Source organism: Triturus cristatus, chromosome 2_2 (genome assembly GCF_964204655.1).
Source record: "Triturus cristatus chromosome 2_2, aTriCri1.1, whole genome shotgun sequence".
Classification (NCBI taxonomy): Eukaryota; Metazoa; Chordata; class Amphibia; order Caudata; family Salamandridae; genus Triturus; species Triturus cristatus.
The window spans coordinates 540463129-540488489 of record NC_140582.1 but is presented as its reverse complement, the minus strand read 5'-3'; the positions used below and the strand labels follow the sequence as shown (position 1 = coordinate 540488489).

General features: G+C 43.5%; 1 protein-coding gene across 1 annotated transcript in view; it reads right to left on the bottom strand.

Moving 5' to 3' along the window:
• The window catches only part of MND1 (meiotic nuclear divisions 1), a 440846-nt gene extending 418911 nt beyond the window's left edge, over nt 1–21935 (bottom strand). The window contains exon 1 of the mRNA XM_085641689.1: nt 21825–21935. Within this exon, the coding sequence (XP_085497815.1) occupies nt 21825–21827 (3 nt within the window). The 5' untranslated portion in view covers nt 21828–21935. The remainder of the gene's footprint in view (nt 1–21824) is intronic.
• Nucleotides 21936–25361: the final 3426 nt, after the last annotated feature.

The following is a 25361-nucleotide window of genomic DNA, read 5'->3' as shown; positions in this document are numbered from 1 at the left end:
AGGGACAAACACGAGAGAAAGGCAAGCCACTGAATAGCAAATGAGCGACACTAAAGCCAACTAATGGTAACCAAAGGCAGGCTAGAAGCCCACTACAGGTTTAGGATAGGTCTTTCAGCTTATGCTGTCTGGCAGGTGAGACGAAACAATCTATGTGACCTGCATAACCAGGGTTAAATAACACAAAACAAGCCTAGCTTGTTATGAGTCAGTTCTATTTGACTAATTTCGTCACATCTGCTCAAAGGAACACAAAGCACATGTTAAATTTGCCACACAGAGTACACGGAAATCTATATGGTGATGCCTGATCAAAAAATACTATTCACAAATTAAACATCCCACAGCAAAAGCCCCAAACTCCAAGGAAAGCCTCTGGCATTAACCTGCAACAAAGATGCCTTTAAATCTTGTTTTTATCTTGTCCAATTTGCATTGTGTTCAAAGGCAGAAGTCAGTTTACTTTTCCTTCTCTGACTTCAGAGTTCCAGGATTTTGTAAAGTGATCTGTCTGACCTGCTCTCCGAAGTATGAAATGAAAGGCTGTAGCGTATCAGGTTTTTCCTAACACACATTTAAATATCTAATAAGTCAACTGTACAAACATTTCAAAATAAATTTCAGTAGTTGTGAAAACCCATTTTTTTACTTCTGTGTGATGAAAAAATATTTCAATAGGATAAAAAACAAATCAGAACACTACTAGGTGATGTGCAAATGATAAATATGTTTTCTGAAACCCAATGTTCACAGATTATTGTTAATACACTATATAGTTGTATCAGTAAAGCTGCAGGGTAGTGGGAACTGTTTTGACCCTTTCTTGGAAATCCATGCACTTAAAAGTTTAAAGATACATTTGACATCCTATAGTTTTCCAGAGTCAGAGATTTTAAGAACAACTCCGAGTCAACAAGCACAAACTTAAAAAAAAAAAAAGTCTTACCAATATAAATTATACAGAAGTGTTTATAGCGTCACATGGAGACTATCCAGACATGAATAGCAAATGGTATAACTATATAGTATGGATTTTGAGGGTCATCAGTCTCAACAGGGCTACAATAGATATTCTTAAGAAGCATATCTCCTCCTCAGTTTTATTGCAGACCAAATGTAATTAAGAACAGCAAAACAAATTGTAGAAGTATTTAAGCATTTTAAAAAGATCAGCTCCTCTTGGTGCGATGTAAAGTGCTTGTGCTTTAAAATTGGTTGTAAGAAGTGTCTTCTCGTGCTGCTATTTAAAGTGCAAAAAAGCATGAAATGTGCTGTTTTTTGAGGTGTGGAATGGTTACATGAGCAACCTGGAAGGTATTCAAACCAGGAGCCATAATTGGTGAAGGCAACTAAATATTGAACTGAATGTAACCTGAGCCTTGTGAGTTAAAACCTGTGTTCTGTTTTGTCCACCCACATTAGACACTGCTCTATCCCAGGCGATGTGGAAATTGGCAAATAGTTAAAAGACTTGATCTTGGGATTCTAATCTCTTCATTAGTCATGAGAAATTGTTCCTTAACTATGGCCGTAGTTTGGGGCCCAATGCTATTTGGACATTAAAAAAGGTTAATCAGACAAGTCAAGGGATAGAGTATCACTAGTCCAAGTTCAGGCAATCACTCAGAATGTCTCTTGCAAAGCCTGCTCGTGGCATACACCAATTTTTAACTCAGAGTAAAAGGGGGGACATTTTAACTTGATCTTCCAAATAGCCCATACCCAATTCGTTTTGGGAGATAAAGCTTGGGCTTGATTTAGGGATGGCCAGTATTCGGCAGAGTAACTTGTTTTCAAAGGCCTGCATTCTAGCTGGTTCTTCATGGCCCCACACGTCAACTCCATATATTCCCACTCCCGGACATTTAGATTAATGTAACTGGACCATCTCTTTAATTGGCTTATGCCCCAATTTTATCGCGAATCTAAAAATATTCACACAAAACTCCCATTTCCTGTATTCTCCAGTTAGCCATTCCGCCCCATGACAAATTTGCTTCGAACAGGATGCCTAAATAATTTAATTGAGAAACCGTAGTAATTGGGGCCTCGCCAATAAAAAAGGATTTTGATTTGGCGTTTTTTGGGCCACAGGTTAAAATAAATGATTTCTGATGATTTAGTTTTAAGCTTAGGTTCATCATAAAACTGTTAAAACCATTTAAAAGTTTCTGGAAATGGATTAAAACCACGTCGTCCGCAATAAAAGAACTGCGACTAGACAAGAGGCGATTCTAGAGGTATCAATGATACATGAACTCAGGACTTTGTCTAAGGAATTAATATAGAATAAAAACAGAAAAGTGTCATTATACAACCCTGCCTGAACTCTCTGACTACCTTTATGGGTTGTGTACAATTGTCTTGTAGCATGTAGCGGACCCTTGGTGGTAGTGTCCCAGTGTAGCCGCCTAATGAGGTTTAACAGTGGTGGGCCCACCCCAGCTGCCTCCATCAGAGACCACATCTTTCCCCTATCCACCAAATACATTTATTAAAATTGAGTGTTTAAACGCAAATTGAGAAACAGTTCTGCCCTGATGGCAATGCTATTAGTAAACTGAGAGGCAAGTCAAGGTATCATGTGCACCCTATATGTGGGCTAGATTCTTACTAAACACGGAGCAAACGTTTTGTCTATTCCATCAAAAAAAAGAGTTTTGTTTGGTACAGCAGAAATGCTGAACTCACATATTTGAAGGTGCACTCATATGAGAATGAAGAAAAGGATGAATAAAATATTTGCCAGTGATCACAAAATTTGAGACCAGTTTAAGGGTCAAGTACATTACAGTTGGGTCGGGTAGATTATTAAAGTTACTCGACCTACAGGTCTATTTGAGGCCTGGTATTAGACTGTTAATGTTTAAAATGTTTTCTTGCTATATAATATATATTTTCTGATCACAAATTCAACAAGATTCATATGTATTTCTGAAGAACTGAATGAAGTTAGTGAAGCAGAAAAACTGCCCAAACCTGAGGAAGGATGATAACCACTCCAATCAGAAAGAAATGTGCTGACTTCCATTGAAGGAAAGACATGAACTCAAATGGTGACCATCTACAGATTATTTTGAGGAGACAGTCCTATCTACCTTTGTAAACTGACCACCAGTGCACACCTGGAGGCAACCTCAGACCTACCAGTGTTAGTCTGATCTGCGTACTATAATATAGGAGAAAGCAACATGGAGGAAAACGATGAGAGTCAAGAGAGCCCATCTTTGAAATTCCTTGGACCCTCAACTATGATCTCTTTCTACCTTACAATCATCCAGAAAGCACATAAGAACGGAAGGGCTCAAACAATGCTCCCTCGCCACTGATATAACGGTGGTCTGAAATGCAGCCCCGAATAATTACCAGTGTTTGAGATAAATTCAAACATTCCACTTCTTTATTACTTTTTAATTTCCTCAGTGTGACGCCCTAAGTGTAACAGGTTTATGCCCAGAGGTGCGTCCAGTGCTGAATGTTCCACAGGGCTCAAGCTGGACCATACTGTCATGGCCCAAATATGCCAAAAATGGCCTGGAATTGCATATGTTCCTGTTCAAAAGATCCTTTCATGGCAGCCCAGGCAAGACTCTTCATATTAGTTATTAGTGCAAGACCAGGACTGATTTATATGTGGCTTTTCATGTCTGGGGTGGCATGGTGGACAAAAAAAAAACAATGATGGACGGAAACGCAGCCCAAAGTAGTTACCAGTGGATGAGATTAATTTAGGAATTCCACCCGTCAACTCCGTTTTCATCAGACTGATCTTCATTGGACAGAGAAACATAAAGAGGCTGTATTGAAGACAAGGACGACTTTAGGATAACCTATATTTCCTTGCTATGAAACAAACAAAATACCTCGTCCCATAGGTACTTATGAAAATCTGCCAGGAGATAAAACCACCCTCAAGGGCAATGAGAGAGTATGGCAGGCGAGGGAGCAAAAAAGTAAGAGGGGCAGATGTGAGATACAAGTGGGTGGAGGGAACAAGGAACACACAGGACAATGGGGCAGAGGACAGAGCACAAACAGAAACCGAACAGAACTTAAAGGAGGAAGCCAGCAGGAGCATAGAGTGATACAGCTGTGAAGTCCCTCATGCATGCCAGTGCAAGCACCGCATTGGAGGCAGAAATGGTTGCTCTTTCACTTTCTTTCTTATTCATGGGTGTATTTATTAAGCAGTAGGCAGTAGCCCTTCCTTTAAAAAATTATACAATAAAACGGCATTGGCTACTCCTTATGTCACCAGGTCTGATTCTTGTCCTTTTGGCATCATTTTACTTATTCAACAGTTTGCCTGTCGTATATTGCCATGTAGCTTAATCGACTTCGCTGATTAACCCCTTTTGGTGCACACAACCACAATATACTACTGCCCCCATTGCTAAACCAGTACTGTTTAGCTGCCTATATGGTTTAGTACTTATTACAGTTATAAGTGCCTATCTCTCCCATACCCTCATCTGTCAAACCACAAGGCACTGTATCCCATAACATGATTACTGCACCTCTGTGGTCATTATGCACAGCATGAAACCACTCCCCAAAGAGCCTCAAAACAAAGACAGCACATTTGCAACCACAAACACACACCCTACACAATGTAGCTTTCCATCCCTTTGGGTAAGCGCTTCATTGTCACATATAGGGGTTGTAAGTGCTATGCAAATGCTTTAGTACAATACGCCCTAGGACTCAACATCACCAGGTGAGACAACAATACTCCGCTCAACTGAGTCAAATTGTGATTGAGTGCTCTCAAGCAAATGGCTGACAGAGCCTAGCCAACAAAACAAGCATTGGCTAAGCCAATAGGTTTTACCTACGATAGACTTTTCGGCATTGTGCGGGCTGCGGTGCAACTTGGCTCGAAGTAAATAAAAACAAAGTGCTATGATGTGGGCAGCGTTGAGCTATTTGGCTTTGTTAATGTTTTTAGGTTTCGCCTGCAATCTATTGTATTCAAAATAAATCTTAAAAGGGCCTAACATCCTGGCCTTACTTTTAATTGGCTAGTGTGTATGCCACTTGTTTTCCTCCTTTTCTACTGGCTGCAGAATACTATTACTATTCTACTATTTCTTGTTGCATCTCTCTCTCTCATCAGCGTTCAGTGGCAAAAGTACTGTTTTATTCTCCCTTTGGGGAACTTTTTTTTATGTTTAAACAGTGCATGTGTTGTGCTTATTGTCCGTGGACAGTGCTTGCGTAGTGCTGATTTTAGTGCTTACTCTGCATTGCGCTTGCGCTGTGCTTATTTTAATGTTTAGCCCGCCAGCTGAGGAGCCGCTGTAGTGCCGTACACCGGGGCTTAAAGAAATGTTGCCTGGACAACACGACATGACCAGCATCAAAGCTCTTGCCGCTGGCCGCTTTTGGGGGAATTTCTTTATGTTTAAACTAGACAGTGATTGCACTGTGCTTATTTTCCCTGCACAGCGCTTGCAGTGTGCCAGTTTTAAAGTTTACTAAGTACATTAATTGCTCTGTGCTTATTTTTAGATTTACTCCTTGTGGTATTCTGTCTTCCTAGATTAGGTCAGCATAGAATCTTATGAATAAATCATGTTATGTCAAACCAGATTCATAAGTATGTCATGGGGTTCTGGGCATGAGAATGTTCTGTAATAAAGTCAGTTGATACTGTTGCCTGCTTGTAGATAGATGGGATTTTATCTTGGAATAAATTTACTTGGAAACAGCCTTCCTGTGTCCTGAGTTTATCCTCCAGGAATGCTTCACTGGCGTAGTCGGCAGGATACAAGAGAAGATCTCAACACAAAGGATTGGTGAGAGATAACCTTTCTTATTAACTCTGGATTGAACTCACCTAACTGGCAAGCTCCTTTTATTATGAACTGCTCCCTGAATTTAAGAACTAAAGTTAACTCGAACTTGCGTAACTGACAAGCTCCTTTTAATTTGACCTATGAGAGCAGCATCAACTATCCTATTTAAAGGGGCTTTCTTGTGCCGTTTTAATATTGGAACCTCTATTATATTGGACTTTGTCTCTGGATTCTCCTTGTCGGGAGATTTTCGTGGCTGTGATATTGCTGATGCGAGCTTGCTCTTCGAGTGATCGAAATAAGTGAACTTTCTAATTTTGGCAACAGTAACCTTTAATGAGAGTTCTTCATTAGTGGTGTTTAAGGAGTTTATTGAAATCTCCTCAAACCGCTAATTTTCCCTAGCACTGGCGCGAGCTTGCACTTTAAAACTCTCCAACTTGATCGAAATCCAGCACGAGTATTGTTAAAAAAACTTCACCTCAACGCTCTGCGCTTTCCTCATTCTTTACAATCTAGAGCGTCCGGAGTCCTGACATTCCTTCTTAGACTTCAAGATTGCTTTGATTCTACATTACGTTCTACGTCCCTCGTCAGCACGTGACCTACGTTTGCGTGGCGGCCATATTGATTTTGGTTGCTTAGTAACAGAGGATACATATCAAATCGCCTGGAGACACATCAGTGTCATATGAATTAAGCCAGCGTGTCTTAAATACGAAGTCTCAGTGATGCGCACACCAGTTTATTGTTGTTTTTCTTACAGCATAGTGTACAGCGCACAGTGACATGCACACTTGAATTTCATCAGCGTGTCCCGCATACGACTTCTCAGTGGCACGCACACTAGTTAGTTGTGGTCTTCAGGAATTCAGCACACCTTCAGTGATATAGTGTACTTGTATTATTAATATTTGTCTCTGATATTATATTTCACTATTGCATGGTTTAGTCTCTTGCCGAGCTGTTCATAATATTTACAATATGCAGAATGTTACAGCAGCTCCTTTCATTTTATCCAGTCCTGGAAATCCTCCTATACAATGGAAAAAATGGAAAGTTGTTTTTGAAAGATATGCAAGGGTTTGTGGTTCTTCGCTTAGCGCTGAAAGAAAATCTTCATTGCTCCTTCATTGTTTAGGTTCAGAAGGACAGGATGTTTTTGACCATTTACCTGACTTATCTCCTACAGAAGCCAGAGACTTGAACGATTATGAATATGCATTAAAAAACTTGATAAACATTATCTGCCCGAGGTCAGCACAATCCTGGAATGATACCAGTTTGCTAAGCGTATGCAGGGAGACGATGAGACTATTGAAGGATATGTGACCCATTTAAGAAAGTTAGCTTCTTCGTGTTAATTTGAGAATCTCACTGATGAACGCATCCGTGATCAATTCATGTTCGGTGCAATATGGAAAGGGTCAGGGAGGAATTGTGGCTGCGAGATGAGCCAACTCTCGTTGAGGTGTTAACAGTGGCAAAGCGTATAGAACATTACCTTAAATGTGTTGCCGTGATAAAAAAGGACTGTGAGAAGGATCTAAAGGTACATGTAATTAAAGACAAGAGCAGAAAAAAATGTTGTAAAGGATAAAAAAAAGAAGATGTTAGAACATGGGTAGAGAGAAAATAGGTGTGGCAAAATGGGGCATCTTGCCAATGATAAAAAGTGTCCAGCACTTAATCAAACTTGCTCGAAATATAAGAGAAAAGGACATTTTACAGAGTTATGTAAAAGACCCAAACCTAAAGTTCAGGAAGTGGAAATTTACAATGGTGATAAGGCTGGATGAAGCTCAGAAGATTTTGATTGTGGTCAGATAGTGATTCAAGTTGAGAATAAATCCAGTAATAAATCCTGCCCTTTTGACGAGATCATGGTTGAAGGGGAAAGCACTAGAGTTCTATTTGACTCTGGTGCTAAAATCACCATCATCTCTAATGAGTTTTATATTAAAAGATAAAGTTTCTTTAATGAAGCCTGACATTATCTCTTTAGCATATGGAGGTGAGCCAATTAAATTACAAGGGTATTTTTTGGGCCTCATAGAATATAAAGACAGGCTAGTCTCTGGAAAAATCTAAGTATCCAAAAGAGGAGACAGCATAATCAGCTGGATACACCAAGGTGATCTGGGTGTGTTTCTTGACCCACATGCTGAACCCTCTATTCGCGTTAGAGAGAGAGTTTACTCTGTAGTGAAAAATAGTGACAATGATTTCACATGCAATCTAAAAGCAGAATTTCCTAGTGTTTTTAGAGAAAATTTAGGATGTCTTAAGGGTTATCGCCATAAAATTAAACTAAAAAAAGGATGCCACACCTGTGTGTTGTAAAGTTCGGAATGTACCTCTCTCTGTTAGAGAAGATATGAAAAAGGAGATTTCTTAAATTGAAAGATGGGGGCATCATTGAAGAAGTTGAGGGCACAGAATGGTTGGCTCCAGTTGTGGCTGCATGAAAACCCAATGGAGATTTACGTCTCTGCATTGATTTGAGATAACTTAACAAATGTGTGGTGGTGGATCGATACCCTTTACCAAATATTACCGAGATGTTGGTTCTACTTGGTGGTGCGAAGGTCTTCAGCACTATCGACCTCACATCTGCTTACCACCAGACTGAACTAGAAGAGACATGTAGAGATTATACATCGTTTATAACTCCTTTAGGCACGTTTAGATTTATGCGAATGCCTTTAGTGTCCGCTTCATCTCTGTTTCAGCGAGTGATGGAAAGTGTGCTTAAAGGTCTGCCTGGTGTATGTGTATATCCGGATGATATATTGGTTTTTGCTGATGATGTAATGGAGCATGATTCAAGGCTGAGATCAGTCTTAAAGAGTCTGTGTGATCACAATCTCACTATTAAAGCGGAGAAATGTTAATTTAGATCAAACTCAATTAATTACTTGGGGCATAATATAACTTGTGAAGGAGTTAAGCCAAAGGCTGATCTGATCAACACCATAAAAATACGTGTTCTCCTTCAAATAAATCTGAACTCATGAAATTCTTAGGCATGATTGAATATTATGCGAAATTTGTGAAGGGTTTTGCTGATGCTACCATGAAAATTAGGTGTTTGTTGGGTGGTCTAATCTTTGTGAAAAGGAATTCATTGCCATCAAAGAAAAGCTCAATGAGGCACCCCCTCTTAGAAGCTTCAACCCTGCAATTAAACCTATTCTCATCACTGATGCCAGTGAAAAGGGGTTGGGAGCTGTATTACAACAACATGGTCCTATGGGAACACAAACCATAATGTTCTTGTCCCGCAGTCTGGGGGATCCTGAAACTCGTTACTTCGTTGTAGAAAGGGAGTCGCTTGCAGTGTTTTGGGCCGTAAAAAAGTTTTTTAAAATTCCTTTGGGGTGTTGACTTTGAGGTACGCACAGACCACAAGCCCTTAGTGGAAATATTTAATAAAAAGGGCTTGGACTTGATCTCTAGTAGAATCACTAAATGGATCATTGGGCTCCAAGAGTATAGTTTTTTGCTCAAATATATTCCTGGAGTTGACAATGGTGTTGCGGATGTGTTGTCACGTCTTGTATCCGATGATTTTTTGCATGTAGATGAATCTGAAGATGATGAATGAGTTTGCGTTGTGGATCATGACATTATTTTGGAGAAAAGGTGGTGTGAGGAATTAGCTTCTTACTCTACTTTATCTGAAGTAATGTCTTTGGTTCAAAGAGGATGAAATAGTAGCAAGGATGGATCTGAGTTCACGAAACCATTTTGGATCATGGGAAATGAGCTGTCTGCAGACAATGCCTTGCCGTTTTATGGTACAAAATTAGTTCCACCCAACAGTCTTAGGAAGGAACTGGTCGACTTAGTTCACTCTTCCCATTCTGGACTCTCTAATAGCAAAGAGAGGTTGCGCATGTCATATTGGTGGCCTGGCATGGATAAGATGGTTGAGCGTGTTATAAGAGACTGTATTCCATGCACTCTAAGTGACAAATCTAAGTGTACTCATGTACAACCTATGGTATTAAGAAAGCGTCCTAGTGGGCCTTGGCAAGATATTGCACTAGATATTGTTGGTCCTATACATACTAAAGGGGCACAAATCTACATATTAGTTGTGATTGACATGTACTCGAGATGGCCTGAAATTTTCTTTTTATCTGTTATTGATTCTAATAATGTGATTCAATGTTTGAAAATTCTATTTGGCAAAGAAGGATTACCTGAATCTATATTAACAGACAATGGGGTACAGTTAATTTCTAAGGAAATGGAAGATTTTCTGTCCTCAAAAGGTATTTTACATAAGACCTGCTCTCTTTATCATCCCGAGGCAAACGGAATGGTTGAGAGATTTAACAAAGTTCTTAAAGAAACTATTGTATTAGCCAAATCTCTTTCTTTAGACTGGAAAAAAGAGGTCATAAAGAAAGTGGAGGAGTATAGACTATCTCCACATGCAACCACTGAAAAGACACCCTTCTTGTTGATCAGAGGTAGAGTACCCAATAAGAATGTTGAACCATCTTGGGTTAACAAATATGAATTAGCAAAAGGCAAAGAGGGGGTGTGTGATGGATCGTTGGTGCAAAGGAAGGAAGAAGAATAAGCCAGGCAGACGAAAAAATATTTTGATCTCAAGAAAGCTGTCAAGAAAACTGAAGTAAAAGTAGGTGATTGGGTGATGGTCAAGCGCCCTGGATTAGTAGGAAGCTCTTTATCTAAATTTATGAAACCTATAAGACTCATTAAAGTTTTCAATAATGCGATCAAAACTCAAGATCATCGACTTTGGAATCTAAATAGAGTTGTAGTAGTTAAAGGCAATCTTGGCAGTAAAGTGAACATTAATTCACCCAATGAAGATCACTCTTCCATTCATCCCACGGTCATTGTTGCTAGGACAACAAAGAATACTCTATGTTCAGCCAGGGTAATTAGACGACCTAGATATCTTTCTGATTTTGTTTAACTGCTAAGTGCACTGTTGAATTTGTGCGTGTTTTAATTTGTTAAGGAAGGGAGATGTGTGGTATTCTGTCTTCCTAGGTTAGGTCAGCATAGAATCTTATGAATACTTCATGTTATGTCAAACCAGAATCATAAGTATGTCATGGGGTTCTGGGCATGAGAATGTTCTGTAATAAAGTCAGTTGATACTGTTGCCTGCTTGTAGATGGATGGGATTTTCTCTTGGAATAAATTTACTTGGAAACAGCATTCCTGTGTCCCTAGTTTATCCTCCAAGAATACTTCACTCCTAGGAGCCGCCGCAGTAGAGTGTGGCTTTAAAGACCACACAGGCATTAAAGCTCTCACCGCTGTCCCCGCCCCTACCATGTATCAGGAAGTGCAGCTTGTGAAATGTAGGGCTCCTTACATTTTTGACATAGCTCTCAAATCGGGTAGGTCGGTGTTTTTGGTTACCGTAAACCTTCTGTGTCCAGCGTTAAAACCAACTTTTAGTTTCTACTTCTGTGTCTGTGGTCTATCCTGGTTTCTTTTGATGGTCACCTAACTTTGTTGTGTCATTTATTGACAGTAACCCTGCACTTCTTGTCTCTCAGGTGCCCCTAACTCTATCCAGTGTCTCCTACTGTCATTTGTCCCCTTTAGTTCTACTTTTGCTAACTACCCTGCCGCCTCTGTCCTCCTTATGACCAACACCCTAACAGTGACCCCCTTGCTGGCTGCTACTTCCTTCTGTGTCTGTTGCTGCTTGCTCTCTCTCTCTCCTCCCTGTGTCCCTTGCTGATTTTCCTTTCGGATTCCTCTTTCCCTTTCCTCACTGTTGGGCCCTCTGTTTGGAATCACGCTTCCAGCTGAGCTCCGAGAAAGCCCAACATTGAAGGATGGGCCTCACCTGCCTACTGCCCCATCTCCAGGCTGCTATACAAAATGGATTAAAGTAAATACAAACAAAGTGCTACAGTGCAGCCAGCAATGACTGCACACTGGTGCTTGGTTTTTATTGACAGTAAGCCATGTTGCACAGTAGCCCATAAAGCAGAGCAAAAAGCCTTAAAGCAGCGCAGGAAGTTTGAAGGTGGCAAGCAATAAGAGGGAGGATGGACAACAAAGAATGTGTAGCTGGTGGGTTAAAGAGAGCAACGGCAGGGATGTTAAAAAAGAACGGACTGTGTGTTAAGAAGATCGGAGGATTGAGACCACAGAGGGTGGGGGAAGTAGGGTGACCCAATGGAGAGCGGAAGGGGAGAAGGGGGACAGTAACACCATGTAGAGCGGGAGGAGGGCAGTGTGAAGGAGAGGGGCTGCAAAGCCATACAGTCTCTAAGACTGCATGTCGAAAAGTTTAAAAAAAAAAAAAAAGGAGTACCTGCTGGAGCCTGTGGCCACAGGAAGTTGTATTTGTATTCCATGGCAGGGACGTAGAATGAAGCACTGGAGGAAGGCAGAAGCGACAAAGAGGCACTGGCCAATAGGAAGCAAGGAAACAAGAGTGACATGGGAGCAACCAATGGTAAGTAGATGGAGGAATCTAAGCCCCTTTTAAGATTTGGTTTTCCTTACAAGAGAATTTGCAAGCACTGTGAAGGCAAAAATCAAAAAGGCAATGCCTGAAGGGGCTAAGGTCCACTGTAAATACAGTGTAGGCAAAAGATTAATTGAGGTTTTAAATGACAACAAGCATTGGCAATGTCAATAGGTACCGCCGATGCAACAGCTATTGGCTTTGCCAATGTGTTTTAGCCATGTTATACACCAACATGGATACTGCTCAGCATGGCTAAAAGTTAGTGTAGAGTGGATTTCCGTGGAGTGGCATACAGTGGAGTGACGTAGAGTGTCATGGAGGGAGTTTTGACTCATTGAGTGGAAGGGCATAGAGTGGAGTAGAGTGGCGTAGAGTGTCAGAGTGGCACAGACTGGCATAGAGTGTCATGGAGTGGCACAGAGTGGAGTAAAGTAATGTCTGTGGCATAGAGGGAGCTGCGTAGAGTGAAGTAGAATGTTGTAGAGAGGAGTAGATTGTCACAGAGTGGAGTGGCATTGAGTTGCGTAGAGGGGATTGCATAGAGCATTGCGGAGTACAGTGGCATATAAAGGAGCAGAGTGTTGTAGAACAGTGGGGCGTAGAGTGGATGGGTCTAAAGTGGAGCAAAGTGTGGAAGAGTTGCATAGAGTGGAGTTAAGTGTCAGAGTGGAGTGGGGTAGAGTGGCCCAGAGTAAAGTGTCACAGAGCGGAGTGGAGGGGCATAGCACTGAGTAGAGTTTAATGGAGTAGAGTGGCAGATTGGGGTATCGTGGAGTGGAACGTTGCAGAGTGGAGTACAGTAGCCTAGAGTGAAGTGGCGTAGAGTGCAGTGATAGAGTAGAGTGTTGCGCAGTGGAGTTGCATAGAGTGGAGCGGTACAGAGTGGAGTAGCGTAGAGTAGATTGTTTCAAAGTAGAGTGAAGTGGCGTGGAGTGGCGAAGGGTAGAGTGGAGCGGGGCAGGGTACCATAAATTGCAGTAGTGTAGAGTGCAGTGGTAAAGAGGTAAGTGGTAGAGAGGGAAGTGGTGCAGAGTAGTGTAGAGTGGATTGGCGTATATTGAAGGGGTATAGAGTGTAGTGGCGCAGAGTGCATTGAGTAGAGTGCGGTAAAGTGGTGCAGCATAGAGTGCAGTGGCGTCCAGAGCAGTAGCATAGAGCAGAGTAAAGTGCAGTTGCATAGAGTATAGTGATGCAGAGTAGAACAGAGGCTAATTGGCTAGTGTGTATGCCACTTGTTTTTCCTCCTTTTCTACTGGCTGCAGAATACTATTATACTATTTCTTGTTGCATCTCTCTCTCTCATCAGCGTTCAGTGGCAAAAGTACTGTTTTATTCTCCCTTTGGGGAACTTTTTTTTATGTTTAAACAGTGCATGTGTTGTGCTTATTGTCCGTGGACAGTGCTTGCGCTGTGCTGATTTTAGTGCTTACCCTGCATAGCGCTTGCGCTGTGCTTATTATAATGTTTAGCCCGCCAGCTGAGGAGCCGCTGTAGTGCCGTACACCGGGGCTTAAAGAAATGTTGCCTGGACAACACGACATGACCAGCATCAAAGCTCTTGCCGCTGGCCGCTTTTGGGGGAATTTCTTTATGTTTAAACTAGACAGTGATTGCACTGTGCTTATTTTCCCTGCACAGCGCTTGCAGTGTGCCAGTTTTAAAGTTTACTAAGTACATTAATTGCTCTGTGCTTATTTTTAGATTTACTCCTTGTGGTATTCTGTCTTCCTAGATTAGGTCAGCATAGAATCTTATGAATAGCTCATGTTATGTCAAACCAGATTCATAAGTATGTCATGGGGTTCTGGGCATGAGAATGTTCTGTAATAAAGTCAGTTGATACTGTTGCCTGCTTGTAGATAGATGGGATTTTCTCTTGGAATAAATTTACTTGGAAACAGCATTCCTGTGTCCCTAGTTTATCCTCCAAGAATACTTCACTCCTAGGAGCCGCCGCAGTAGAGTGTGGCTTTAAAGACCACACAGGCATTAAAGCTCTCACCGCTGGCCCCGCCCCTACCATGTATCAGGAGTGCAGCTTGTGAAATGTAGGGCTCCTTACATTTTTGACATAGCTCTCAAATCGGGTAGGTCGGTGTTTTTGGTTACCGTAAACCTTCTGTGTCCAGCGTTAAAACCAACTTTTAGTTTCTACTTCTGTGTCTGTGGTCTATCCTGGTTTCTTTTGATGGTCACCTAACTTTGTTGTGTCATTTATTGACAGTAACCCTGCACTTCTTGTCTCTCAGGTGCCCCTAACTCTATCCAGTGTCTCCTACTGTCATTTGTCCCCTTTAGTTCTACTTTTGCTAACTACCCTGCCGCCTCTGTCCTCCTTATGACCAACACCCTAACAGTGACCCCCTTGCTGGCTGCTACTTCCTTCTGTGTCTGTTGCTGCTTGCACTCTCTCTCTCCTCCCTGTGTCCCTTGCTGATTTTCCTTTCGGATTCCTCTTTCCCTTTCCTCACTGTTGGGCCCTCTGTTTGGAATCACGCTTCCAGCTGAACTCCGAGAAAGCCCAACATTGAAGGATGGGCCTCACCTGCCTACTGCCCCATCTCCAGGCTGCTATACAAAATGGATTAAAGTAAATACAAACAAAGTGCTACAGTGCAGCCAGCAATGACTGCACACTGTTGCTTAGTTTTTATTGACAGTAAGCCATGTTGCACAGTAGCCCATGCAGCAGAGCAAAAAGCCTTAAAGCAGCGCAGGAAGTTTGGAGGTGGCAAGCAATAAGAGGGAGGATGGACAACAAAGAATGTGTAGCTGGTGGGTTAAAGAGAGCAACGGCAGGGATGTTAAAAAAGAACGGACTGTGTGTTAAGAAGATCGGAGGATTGAGACCACAGAGGGTGGGGGAAGTAGGGTGACCCAATGGAGAGCGGAAGGGGAGAAGGGGGACAGTAACACCATGTAGAGCGGGAGGAGGGCAGTGTGAAGGAGAGGGGCTGCAAAGCCATACAGTCTCTGAGACTGCATGTCGAAAAGTTTAAAAAAAAAAAAAAAGGAGTACCTGCTGGAGCCTTTGGCCACAGGAAGTTGTATTTGTATTCCATGGCAGGGACGTAGAATGAAGCACTGGAGGAAGGCAGAAGCGACAAAGAGGCACTGGCCAATAGGAAGCAAGGAAACAAGAGTGACATGGGAGCAACCAATGGTAAGTAGATGGAGGAATCTAAGCCCCTTTTAAGATTTGGTTTTCCTTACAAGAGAATTTGCAAGCACTGTGAAGGCAAAAATCAAAAAGGCAATGCCTGAAGGGGCTAAGGTCCACTGTAAATACAGTGTAGGCAAAAGATTAATTGAGGTTTTAAATGACAACAAGCATTGGCAATGTCAATAGGTCCCGCCGATGCAACAGCTATTGGCTTTGCCAATGTGTTTTAGCCATGTTATACACCAACGTGGATACTGCTCAGCATGGCTAAAAGTTAGTGTAGAGTGGATTTCCGTGGAGTGGCATACAGTGGAGTGACGTAGAGTGTCATGGAGGGAGTTTTGACTCATTGAGTGGAAGGGCATAGAGTGGAGTAGAGTGGCGTAGAGTGTCAGAGTGGCACAGACTGGCATAGAGTGTCATGGAGTGGCACAGAGTGGAGTAAAGTAATGTCTGTGGCATAGAGGGAGCTGCGTAGAGTGAAGTAGAATGTTGTAGAGAGGAGTAGATTGTCACAGAGTGGAGTGGCATTGAGTTGCGTAGAGGGGATTGCATAGAGCATCGCGGAGTACAGTGGCATATAAAGGAGCAGAGTGTTGTAGAACAGTGGGGCGCAGAGTGGATGGGTCTAAAGTGGAGCAAAGTGTGGAAGAGTTGCATAGAGTGGAGTTAAGTGTCAGAGTGGAGTGGGGTAGAGTGGCCCAGAGTAAAGTGTCACAGAGCGGAGTGGAGGGGCATAGCACTGAGTAGAGTTTAATGGAGTAGAGTGTCAGATTGGGGTATCGTGGAGGGGAACGTTGCAGAGTGGAGTACAGTAGCCTAGAGTGAAGTGGCGTAGAGTGCAGTGATAGAGTAGAGTGTTGCGCAGTGGAGTTGCATAGAGTGGAGCGGTACAGAGTGGAGTAGCGTAGAGTAGATTGTTTCAAAGTAGAGTGAAGTGGCGTGGAGTGGCGAAGGGTAGAGTGGAGCGGGGCAGGGTACCATAAATTGCAGTAGTGTAGAGTGCAGTGGTAAAGAGGTAAGTGGTAGAGAGGGAAGTGGTGCAGAGTAGTGTAGAGTGGATTGGCGTATATTGAAGGGGTATAGAGTGTAGTGGCGCAGAGTGCATTGAGTAGAGTGCGGTAAAGTGGTGCAGCATAGAGTGCAGTGGCGTCCAGAGCAGTAGCATAGAGCAGAGTAAAGTGCAGTTGCATAGAGTATAGTGATGCAGAGTAGAACAGAGTGGTGTAGAGTGCAGTGACGTAGCGTGCGATGGTGTAGAGAAGAGTGCAGTGGCGTAGAGTATTGCAGAGTAGAGTGCAGTGAAGACTGGCATAGAGTGCAGTGTTAGAGTGCACTGGTTTTGAGTAAAGTGGTGTAAAGTGGAGTAATGTGGAGTGGTGCAGAGTAGATTTGCGTAAAGTGGAGTGGTGCAGCATAGTTTGCAGTGGTGTAGAGTACAGAGGCATAAAGTGGAGTGGCGCAGAGTGGATGGTTTCAGAGTGAGGTGGTGTAGAATGGAGTGGTGCAGGGTAGAGTGGAGTAGCATAGAGTGTCATACAGTGCATTGTGCAACCTTCCTCAAGCACTCTCCTTGTACCCAGCATGACTGTCAAGTAAATCCTATCACTTTTGTTGCAGCAACCCGCCCTCCAGGTGCTACGATCCTTTATCCTGACCCTTCCACTAGGGACTACTGTGATAGTCGGGGACTTTAATACGTCCGCTGACACCTCCACTGCCCAGCACCCAAGCTGGCACACCCAATCGGCAGGTTTATCCACTTGGGCTGACTCAATGGGTCTGCACAACGCGTGGCTTCAGGCACCCTGCAGCGCAGGCCTACACACACCAATCTGCAGCTCGCAACAATGACTCGTTGATCGACCAGCTATGGTTGCAGGCTGCAGACCTCCTTTCTCTCCAATCTATTTGCTTCCTTCCGTGCAGTATTTCTGACCACGCACCTTTGTTGATGGAATGGGGTGCCCGCCGCCAAACCTGCAGCCCCGTTTGGAGATTCAGTGCCAGGCATCTGAAAGCTCCTGAGTGCGTAACATTCATAGAGGAGGAATTGGAAACCTTCTTACAGCTCAATGAGGGCTCAGTATCTTCTGCGACCACACTATGGGCATCGAGCAAGCCATCCTTGAGAGGCCTCCTGAAGGGTTAAGTACGGCAGTGTAAGTCCTGCCAGCAATCATGGATAGCTGACCTTGATAGTGAGATACTTGAACTGAAAGCATGCTTGCGTCGCTTCAGCACAGAGGAGACTTGTCGCTTCCTGGCACGCGTTGAGCTAGGGGAGACCTCCCTAGAGGAGGCAAAACACTGCTGGAGGGCCACAACCCAAGTACTCTACGAATCGGCCGATAAATCTGGAAAATTGTTATATTGGCAGGCAACCCACTGTATATCCAACAGAGTGGTGCCTGCGATCTGAGACTCAACCGGTGGCATTCGGGAGGAACTGCCCAAAATCGTCCAGACCTTTGCATCGTTTTATCAAACTCTCTACACTCGGTGCCCACCACCCTTGCCAGTGATAGAAAATCCCATTCTCCAAGGCATCCCGGTGACCTCCGTTCCAACATCTTTGTCCCTTGAATTAGACCTGCCATTGACACTGGAGGAGATAAGACTCTGCTATAGTGGAAAACCCCGGGCTCCGATGGGTACCCCATTGAGTCTAACACAAGTTCTGTGATATCTTAACTTCCCATCTCTTACATTTTTACACCGCTGCGATACAGCAGGGGTCCTTTCCGACGGACCTAGACTGTGCCACTTTCGTAGTCCTTACCAAGGAAGGTCTTCCCCCAAATCAGTGCTCCTCCTATCACCCCATCTCACTTATAAACGCAGACATTAAGATGTACGCCAAGACTTTGGTAGCCTGATTGACCAGCACTCTTCCACACCTTATTCACCACGACCAGTGTGGGTTTATGCCAGGTAGGAGTACCCACAACTGTATTTGCAGAGTACAGGCAGCTCTCTCCCAGACGAAGGCTCTAGATGGCACACTTGCCCTCCTGCTAATCAGTTTTTCTAAGGTCTTTGACACAGTCTGCTGGGACTTTCTAGATGCGTTCCTCTGGTGGGCGGGCCTGGGAGCTGTATTCTGCAAGATGGTCTGCCTTCTTAATAAAGACCATGTGGCCTAGGTCCATGTGAATGGTATCCTGTCTGCTCCCTTTCCTATCAAACGGGATACGCGCTAACACTGCCCTTTCCCCTTTACTATTCACTCTTGCTGTAGAGCTTCTGGCGCATCTCATACACTGAGACACACAGATGTGCAGCTGGAAGCGGGAGGGACGCATTCGAGGACCACATAGCATTTTATGCTGATGACATTCTTCGGCTCCTCAGCGATTTTCAGACTTCCGGACCAAAATGATTTGAGATCCTACATCTTTATGGCAAAGACTCAGGCCTCCAAATCAACGCAAACAAATCCAACTTGGTGGTGGTGAGGTGGGATGCTGGATTGCGACACTAATGCACCAATATCCATATCCGGCAAAATTCCTTCATACGTTTAGGAATCCACGGGTCTCATCTGCCAGACTTTGCATGGACCCTCAACTTTCAATGCTTGACCCTGGCCTTGACCAGGACTTTGGTCGATGGAACAATCTACCCCTTTATATAATGGGGTGCACTGCGCTCTTCAAAGTGTTATGCCTTCCCCGTTACCTATATGTCTTAGCAATTTTTCCCTATCCCCTTGTTCGTAGGTGGTTTCACTCGATCTTTGTATGTCCTGGCAAACGTCATAAAGTTGGCTTTCACTTAGGATGCAAATAGCCCTTTGACGGGGGCCTCGGACTGTCCAATGACTACAACTATTACCTAGTGGCGCACTTGGTGCCCAACAATGACTGGTCCAATGGGGGCTGGGATGACCCCATCTACCAAGTGGAGCTTCACCTACTGGGGTTTAAGGGACTTCTTAACCTTTTATATGGGACATGGTTACCCTCAAATCGCCACCATGCACCTGAGTATTGCTTGTCTACTGGAGGACAGCCTTGCATCTTATATGGTGGGACTGCCGCCTGACTGGGATGACGCCTCTGTGGCGAGGTACATGGCTCCAACATCTTTCCACCCTTGAGGGGTCCACTCACTGGGATCATATAGCCATCTCATATCTAGGAGACGTGTACAAAGGAGAAAATGTAGTGCCCTTCAGGATCACTATGCACTAACCAATTCACAGTTCTTCCGCTTTCTTTAATTGCAGCATGCACTGCAATCACACATTCCCCAGACGCTCCACTTCTTAAATACATCACTTACTGAATACATCCCACTCGAAGCCAAGGTTTTCCTAGGGCACTTGGGAAAGGGAGCCATCCCTACGATGTATCGATCCCTGTATATCCATGCCCTGACGGCTTTCATCTGCTCAGATAGAAATGGGTGGGTGATCTTGACGAAGACAACTGGAGGGAGGCCTGCCTTGTGACCCTGGAACTGGCAATCTCATCTAGTATGCGTATGATTCAAGTAAAATATCTCTATGCGACAAATGGGAGACTTGTACAGAGACTCCGCGCTATTACCCTTCGAAGACCTGCAGATTACATATGACATCCCTGGGGCTCACTTCCTGAAGCATAGGGCCTTGACTCGCAAGATTAGGGCACAATGGTTGGGGGGGGCGGGGGCACGGAGCCGCGAGCACTGGCAGGGTGCAGATATGTGGTGCTCTCAGCGGGAAGAATTAAAATGGTGTCCTGCCTATACAAGGCCATACAGACGGATGCACGGCGGCCATTAGAGCGCCTGAAATTACAATGGGAAGAAGACCTTGGTAAACAAATACCAGAGAGGGACTGGGAAAAAATTCTAGAACACACACAAAGGCGTCCAAGAACACACGTTTTAAATGAATTAACTATTATGTACTGCACAGAGCATATCTAACGCCAGCCCGCATTAGGAGGTACTTTGGGGCGGAATCAGCGGCCTGCCCGAGATGCGGAGAGAGGGAGATTGATTGTAAGAATTCACGAATGTTATCAGGTCATCCGTCTTCTTTGTCAGGGACGTATCCAACATGAAGCAATGTCTGTAGTAATAAAGATTACATGCCAATAAAATATGGTTAAAAAAAAAAAAAGTATCTCCATGCGACCTCTCTCTCTCCCCCTCCACCTACACCGAATTTTACCTGAGGCCCAGCCACTTGTAGGCAATGCGCGCTTCCCGCCACTGATTTCTTCTGTATGGTATGGGACTGCCCGACACCGCATTCCTTTTGGGATGGGGTGTGTCCGGAGCTTTCGGCTGTCCTTGGGTGCCCCCATGAATTGACCCCGCGTACTGCCCTAATGGGGCTGATGGAGGAACTGGGAGACACCCGTGCCAAACGAATTCCCATTGGGTAGCCTGTCTTGTGGCCAAGAGAGGAGTGGACCACGCATGGACGCAAGCAACACCCCTCTCAATCCAATTCTGGCGGGGGGGTAGATTGTTGTGCGCAATAGGAAACTATTTACACTGACCATGACTGCCCTCATAAAAATGGAAAGGTGTGGGGGAAATGGTGTTCCTTTTACAGTTTATCAATTTAACATACTTGGTTATGACATGCTTTTGGTATATTTGGTATATTTCTCAATGGACAGCTCTTAATACTTCTAATGTGGAATGTACTTGCTGTATAATAATAATAAATTTAGATTAAAAAATAAAAAATCATCTCACATTAAACTCAAAGAAAAGTAACCACTGTCCCTGGAAGACAACCTGACATTTGGCCTCTGTCTCTGAATGCACAGCAAATGTGACGAGAACAAGATTTAAAGGCCTGTTTACAGAAAGGAACACTCGTGAAAGAGTACAAAAAACACCTGTAAACAGGATATGTTCCACAGAAGGGACAAACTGGGCAGCGTAAAACAAATAAAGCCAGAAAGCAAGCAAATGTGAGTTACAAACAACAAAGCCAACGGTAAGCAATGGGCGGAATGCATTCACAGGGAAGCTTTCCAAATATCCCCAAGACGTCTTTAGCAAACCAGACAGTTGAGCTGTCAAGCAGGCTTGGACCTAAAAACGGACTTCAAAGCAATCCCAAAGAGCCACATCTATCAGTGATACTTAAAGCACATTATGGTATTTGTTTTTGTTTTACTCTTGGATTATGGCTTCAAGTTCTTTAGGATTTGCATAAAATCAGAAAAGACATACAATGACTCCTTAATACTGATCACTTGAAAACGATGTCAGTACTTGGAAACTTCAAATGACAATTCAGATATAAAAATCGTGCCTCAAAAAAGCTACCACCTCATCCACAGCCCTAACAAGTCGGCGCTTCGCTACATTCGGACGCCCTGCTTTCCTCTACAGTAAACGGCTTGAATTGCCCGTATGCCATCATTACCATTTCTGAAGGAACTCCGGCACCGGACTAGCACACTCAGCAGCAAACGGCGGCTCGCGGGATATTTCCGAATGTTGTGTTCCCCCTCCAATCAGAAGTATTGTACGCGTGACGTCACACGTTCAGCAGTGACGCAAGTGCGTTAAAAAGTAAACAGGAGAGACGGTGACCAGACCAATAGTTTAGACGGTTCAGGATGGTAGAGGGTTAATGGAGATGTCCGTGCTGGTGCTGAATGCTCCTATGTGATCTGGCGGAGGCAGGAGAGGGTGTGTTTACCATAGTGGCTTGGTTGGAGGCGGGCGAGGTTGATCGGAGTGTTTTTTCTTCAGACGTTCCGGAATGGTTCGCCGGAAGCGGATAACATTTGAGTAGGAAGCTGGGTTTTCTGCTCCTTCCTAATCAGTTTCAGAAATACGCTGGTTTTCACCATACTAGTAAACTTTTCAAAACCAAAATGAGGTTGTTAGTTGTCTAATCATCAGTGGTCACGGGCGTTCAGGCAGCTAGGACAGAGGAGCGGGTGGTGGGAAGAATTCCCCAATGTTTTTAAGTCCCGCCTAGGCAGCTCGTGCTGTCTCTCGAGACATACTGCATCTAGTGTATGGGCCTTCACTTTTGATTAGTTCCTTCATGCGCTTTTCAAAAATCCTTTTGTTTAATTGGTCAATAGCTTACATTTGTCCCTCGTCTGTTGTTAATTTCCTACTCATGTTCCCTGCTCCTAGCTCTTATGATTTTTATTTACCTGGTGTTGTGTTGCCTTTCGCGCCTACCTCCCCGCTGCATGCCATTCAAGTTGTAAATTCCCATCTCCCCTCCTGTTGTCCATGTTGACCACCTTCTGACTCCTGGGCAGCTCGATAACAGAGGCAACATCATGGCACACACTCCCATGCTTTACCGTGAAGCCCGTCCATGCCTGAGGCAAGCTGAACAATGGAGCCGACATCGCCGTTAGCACTCCCTGCCCCTAGAGCGAATGGTAAGGTTTTATTGCAGAAGCTGCCGGACTGCGAAGCTCACAGATATAAAGTTCCGGTTTCACTTGTGTGCCAGTGCCAAGCTATTCTACAACTTGCCTCCTCCCGTTGCTCAACCACTAGAAATCCACTTCACACGTTTCAGCTCGTAATGTGGTAGAAACACAGTGCATTTGAGCTTCTTGTTATTCCAGGTCGAGAATGGAAGGCAAATAGATTGCAGCAGATGACAAAACACAGGGACATTTTGAGAGTGAGTTAACATAGCACTTAATAGTGTATGTGAGCGTGCTTCATAGCACTTTAGCTAAGCCTTCTTATATCTATTACCCGCACTCCATATGTTCAGTTCTGTTTGTGCTCCTTTTGTTTACCACCCCACTCCCTCTATTTGCTTTTTTCCCTTCTATTTGACATAGCGCAAGCTCCTCCCGAAGGTATCGCAGCACTTTTCACAAACACAAGTTGCATTACAGAGGGTTACGCATATAAGATGTCTGGCACTCCTTTGGAACCCACAATTGTAATGCATTTGAATTATGTTTTCCAAAGCAGCACCTACCGTTTCGATAAAACTTTGTGTCTTGTCTTCTGAAGAAAATGCCAAATGCTGAGACTATGGACGGTTGAAATATGTTATTAGCCCGGAAAGGAGAATCCTGGCTGAAGCTGCAGGGAAAGGAATGCTGGTGAATTTGCAGTTGTTTCTATCTCCTGAGGTAAATGGCTAACTTAGAGGGTTGTTTTTAAGAGAGCATCGAACAGCTTGCTGTGTGATCTTAGTCAAATATGCAAGGCATCCACATTTTGTGCCTTTGGGGTGGTCATGTTATCATATAAATGGATATCCTTAATATCTGACTTGCTGTAGGTGACCTTTAGAAGTTGTGTCGGGTACAGTGCAATCTTAGTGCCTTATCATGTATTCTCAAGGATGCAGGATTTGTGCAGAGAGCAGTCTCCACCATTCTGGCTTTGGGTGATTTCGCTTTTGAATCTCCAAAGGCACCAGCCTTTCTGTGGCAGCCTTCTTACAATAGCTTTTCACTTCTGATAGGTGTGACCATCTGCCTCTTTCTTTCTGTGGTAACTCTTTCAATAAATACCTTCCCTCCTCTGGTAGGTGGCACCTTTTGCCTCTTGATGTTACTCCATACTACCCATGAACATGATAACAAGGAGCCCCTTCAATGCTCCAGTTACATGTCCTGACATCAGTTTTACAGTTTTTTTTTTTTACACCCAAAGACACATATCTGGAGCTTAGCTCCTACCTATTTGTGTTTTTGTCACCAAAAAGCCAAAGCTATCCACACAGCTCCACTCCACACAATTTAACTCCACACATTTCCAATCCACACCACATAATTCGACACCAAACCACATAATTCAACTCAACAACACACCACATACATCCAATCCACACCACATAATTCCTCATCATGCCACAAAATTCAACAGCACACCACTTAATTAAGTCCACTACATACCAGTCAAGCATACAAACTACCATTCCACATAATTATACTCCATAACTCACGTCCCACTCCACATATTTCCAGTACACTCAATACTACATAATTACTATTCACATATTTCCACTACACAAATCCACTCTACCCCACACAATTCCACAACTAACTAATGTAATCCAACCAAAAAAATTCCACTACACACCACATACATACTCCTTAACACATAGATAAAAGACAATGCCATTTACAATGCCAATAGCTCTAACTCAAACGTGAGACTGATTGCATTTCCAATGCTTTTTGTTTTAAGATGTAGGGAATGGTGAATTCTAAAGCCTACTGGGTCAGAAACAATAATGTTTAAAAGCACTCAATAGGGAACTTTATGGACATTTTTTCTGGGAAATGGTTAGTTTGAAATCACGTTATGCTGTAGCTCTTAGTGTAAAGTGTACGACTTCAAGACTATTTTTCAGTACAAATGCAATTACAACATTCTTCTAATTCAAAGTGTCTGCAACATTAGTCAGAACTGGATATTGCTGAAAGACGACTGATAGAGCAAAGAACGCCATTCAAGAAGTATTTTGCAAATGTGCAATTTAACACGCACTGGACTGGTGACAAAAGGCAGAACGTAACATAAGTATAATTTAAAGATAGGTTGGCAGGGAGAGTGGGAATTGGGGGTTTCTACCATTTGCTAATTACAATTAAACAGTGTTTTAAAGCATACTAGACTAATGTGTTCTCTCTTTTTCATACATTCCCTTATATTTTCATCAGCTCATGCCATGCAGTGACATTGTAAATAAAACCGTTGGTACTCATGTAACTGTTGTCAGTGGTTGTGCCAAGATTTTATAGGGTTTTACCTGTAGTACTTGGAAGACGTTATTTGGGGGACACGTAACTACTTTAATACAGCATGTGAAGTGGCACCAGCGCTAAAGTGTGGCCTGCAGAACCTTAATTAGAAACGGTTTTGGTACTACTTGTCTAGGGACGACATTGGTGCTGGTTTACCGCTTTCATTAAGGCCCTATGTTGCCCTCCTGCAAGTCCAACAAAGCAGCAAT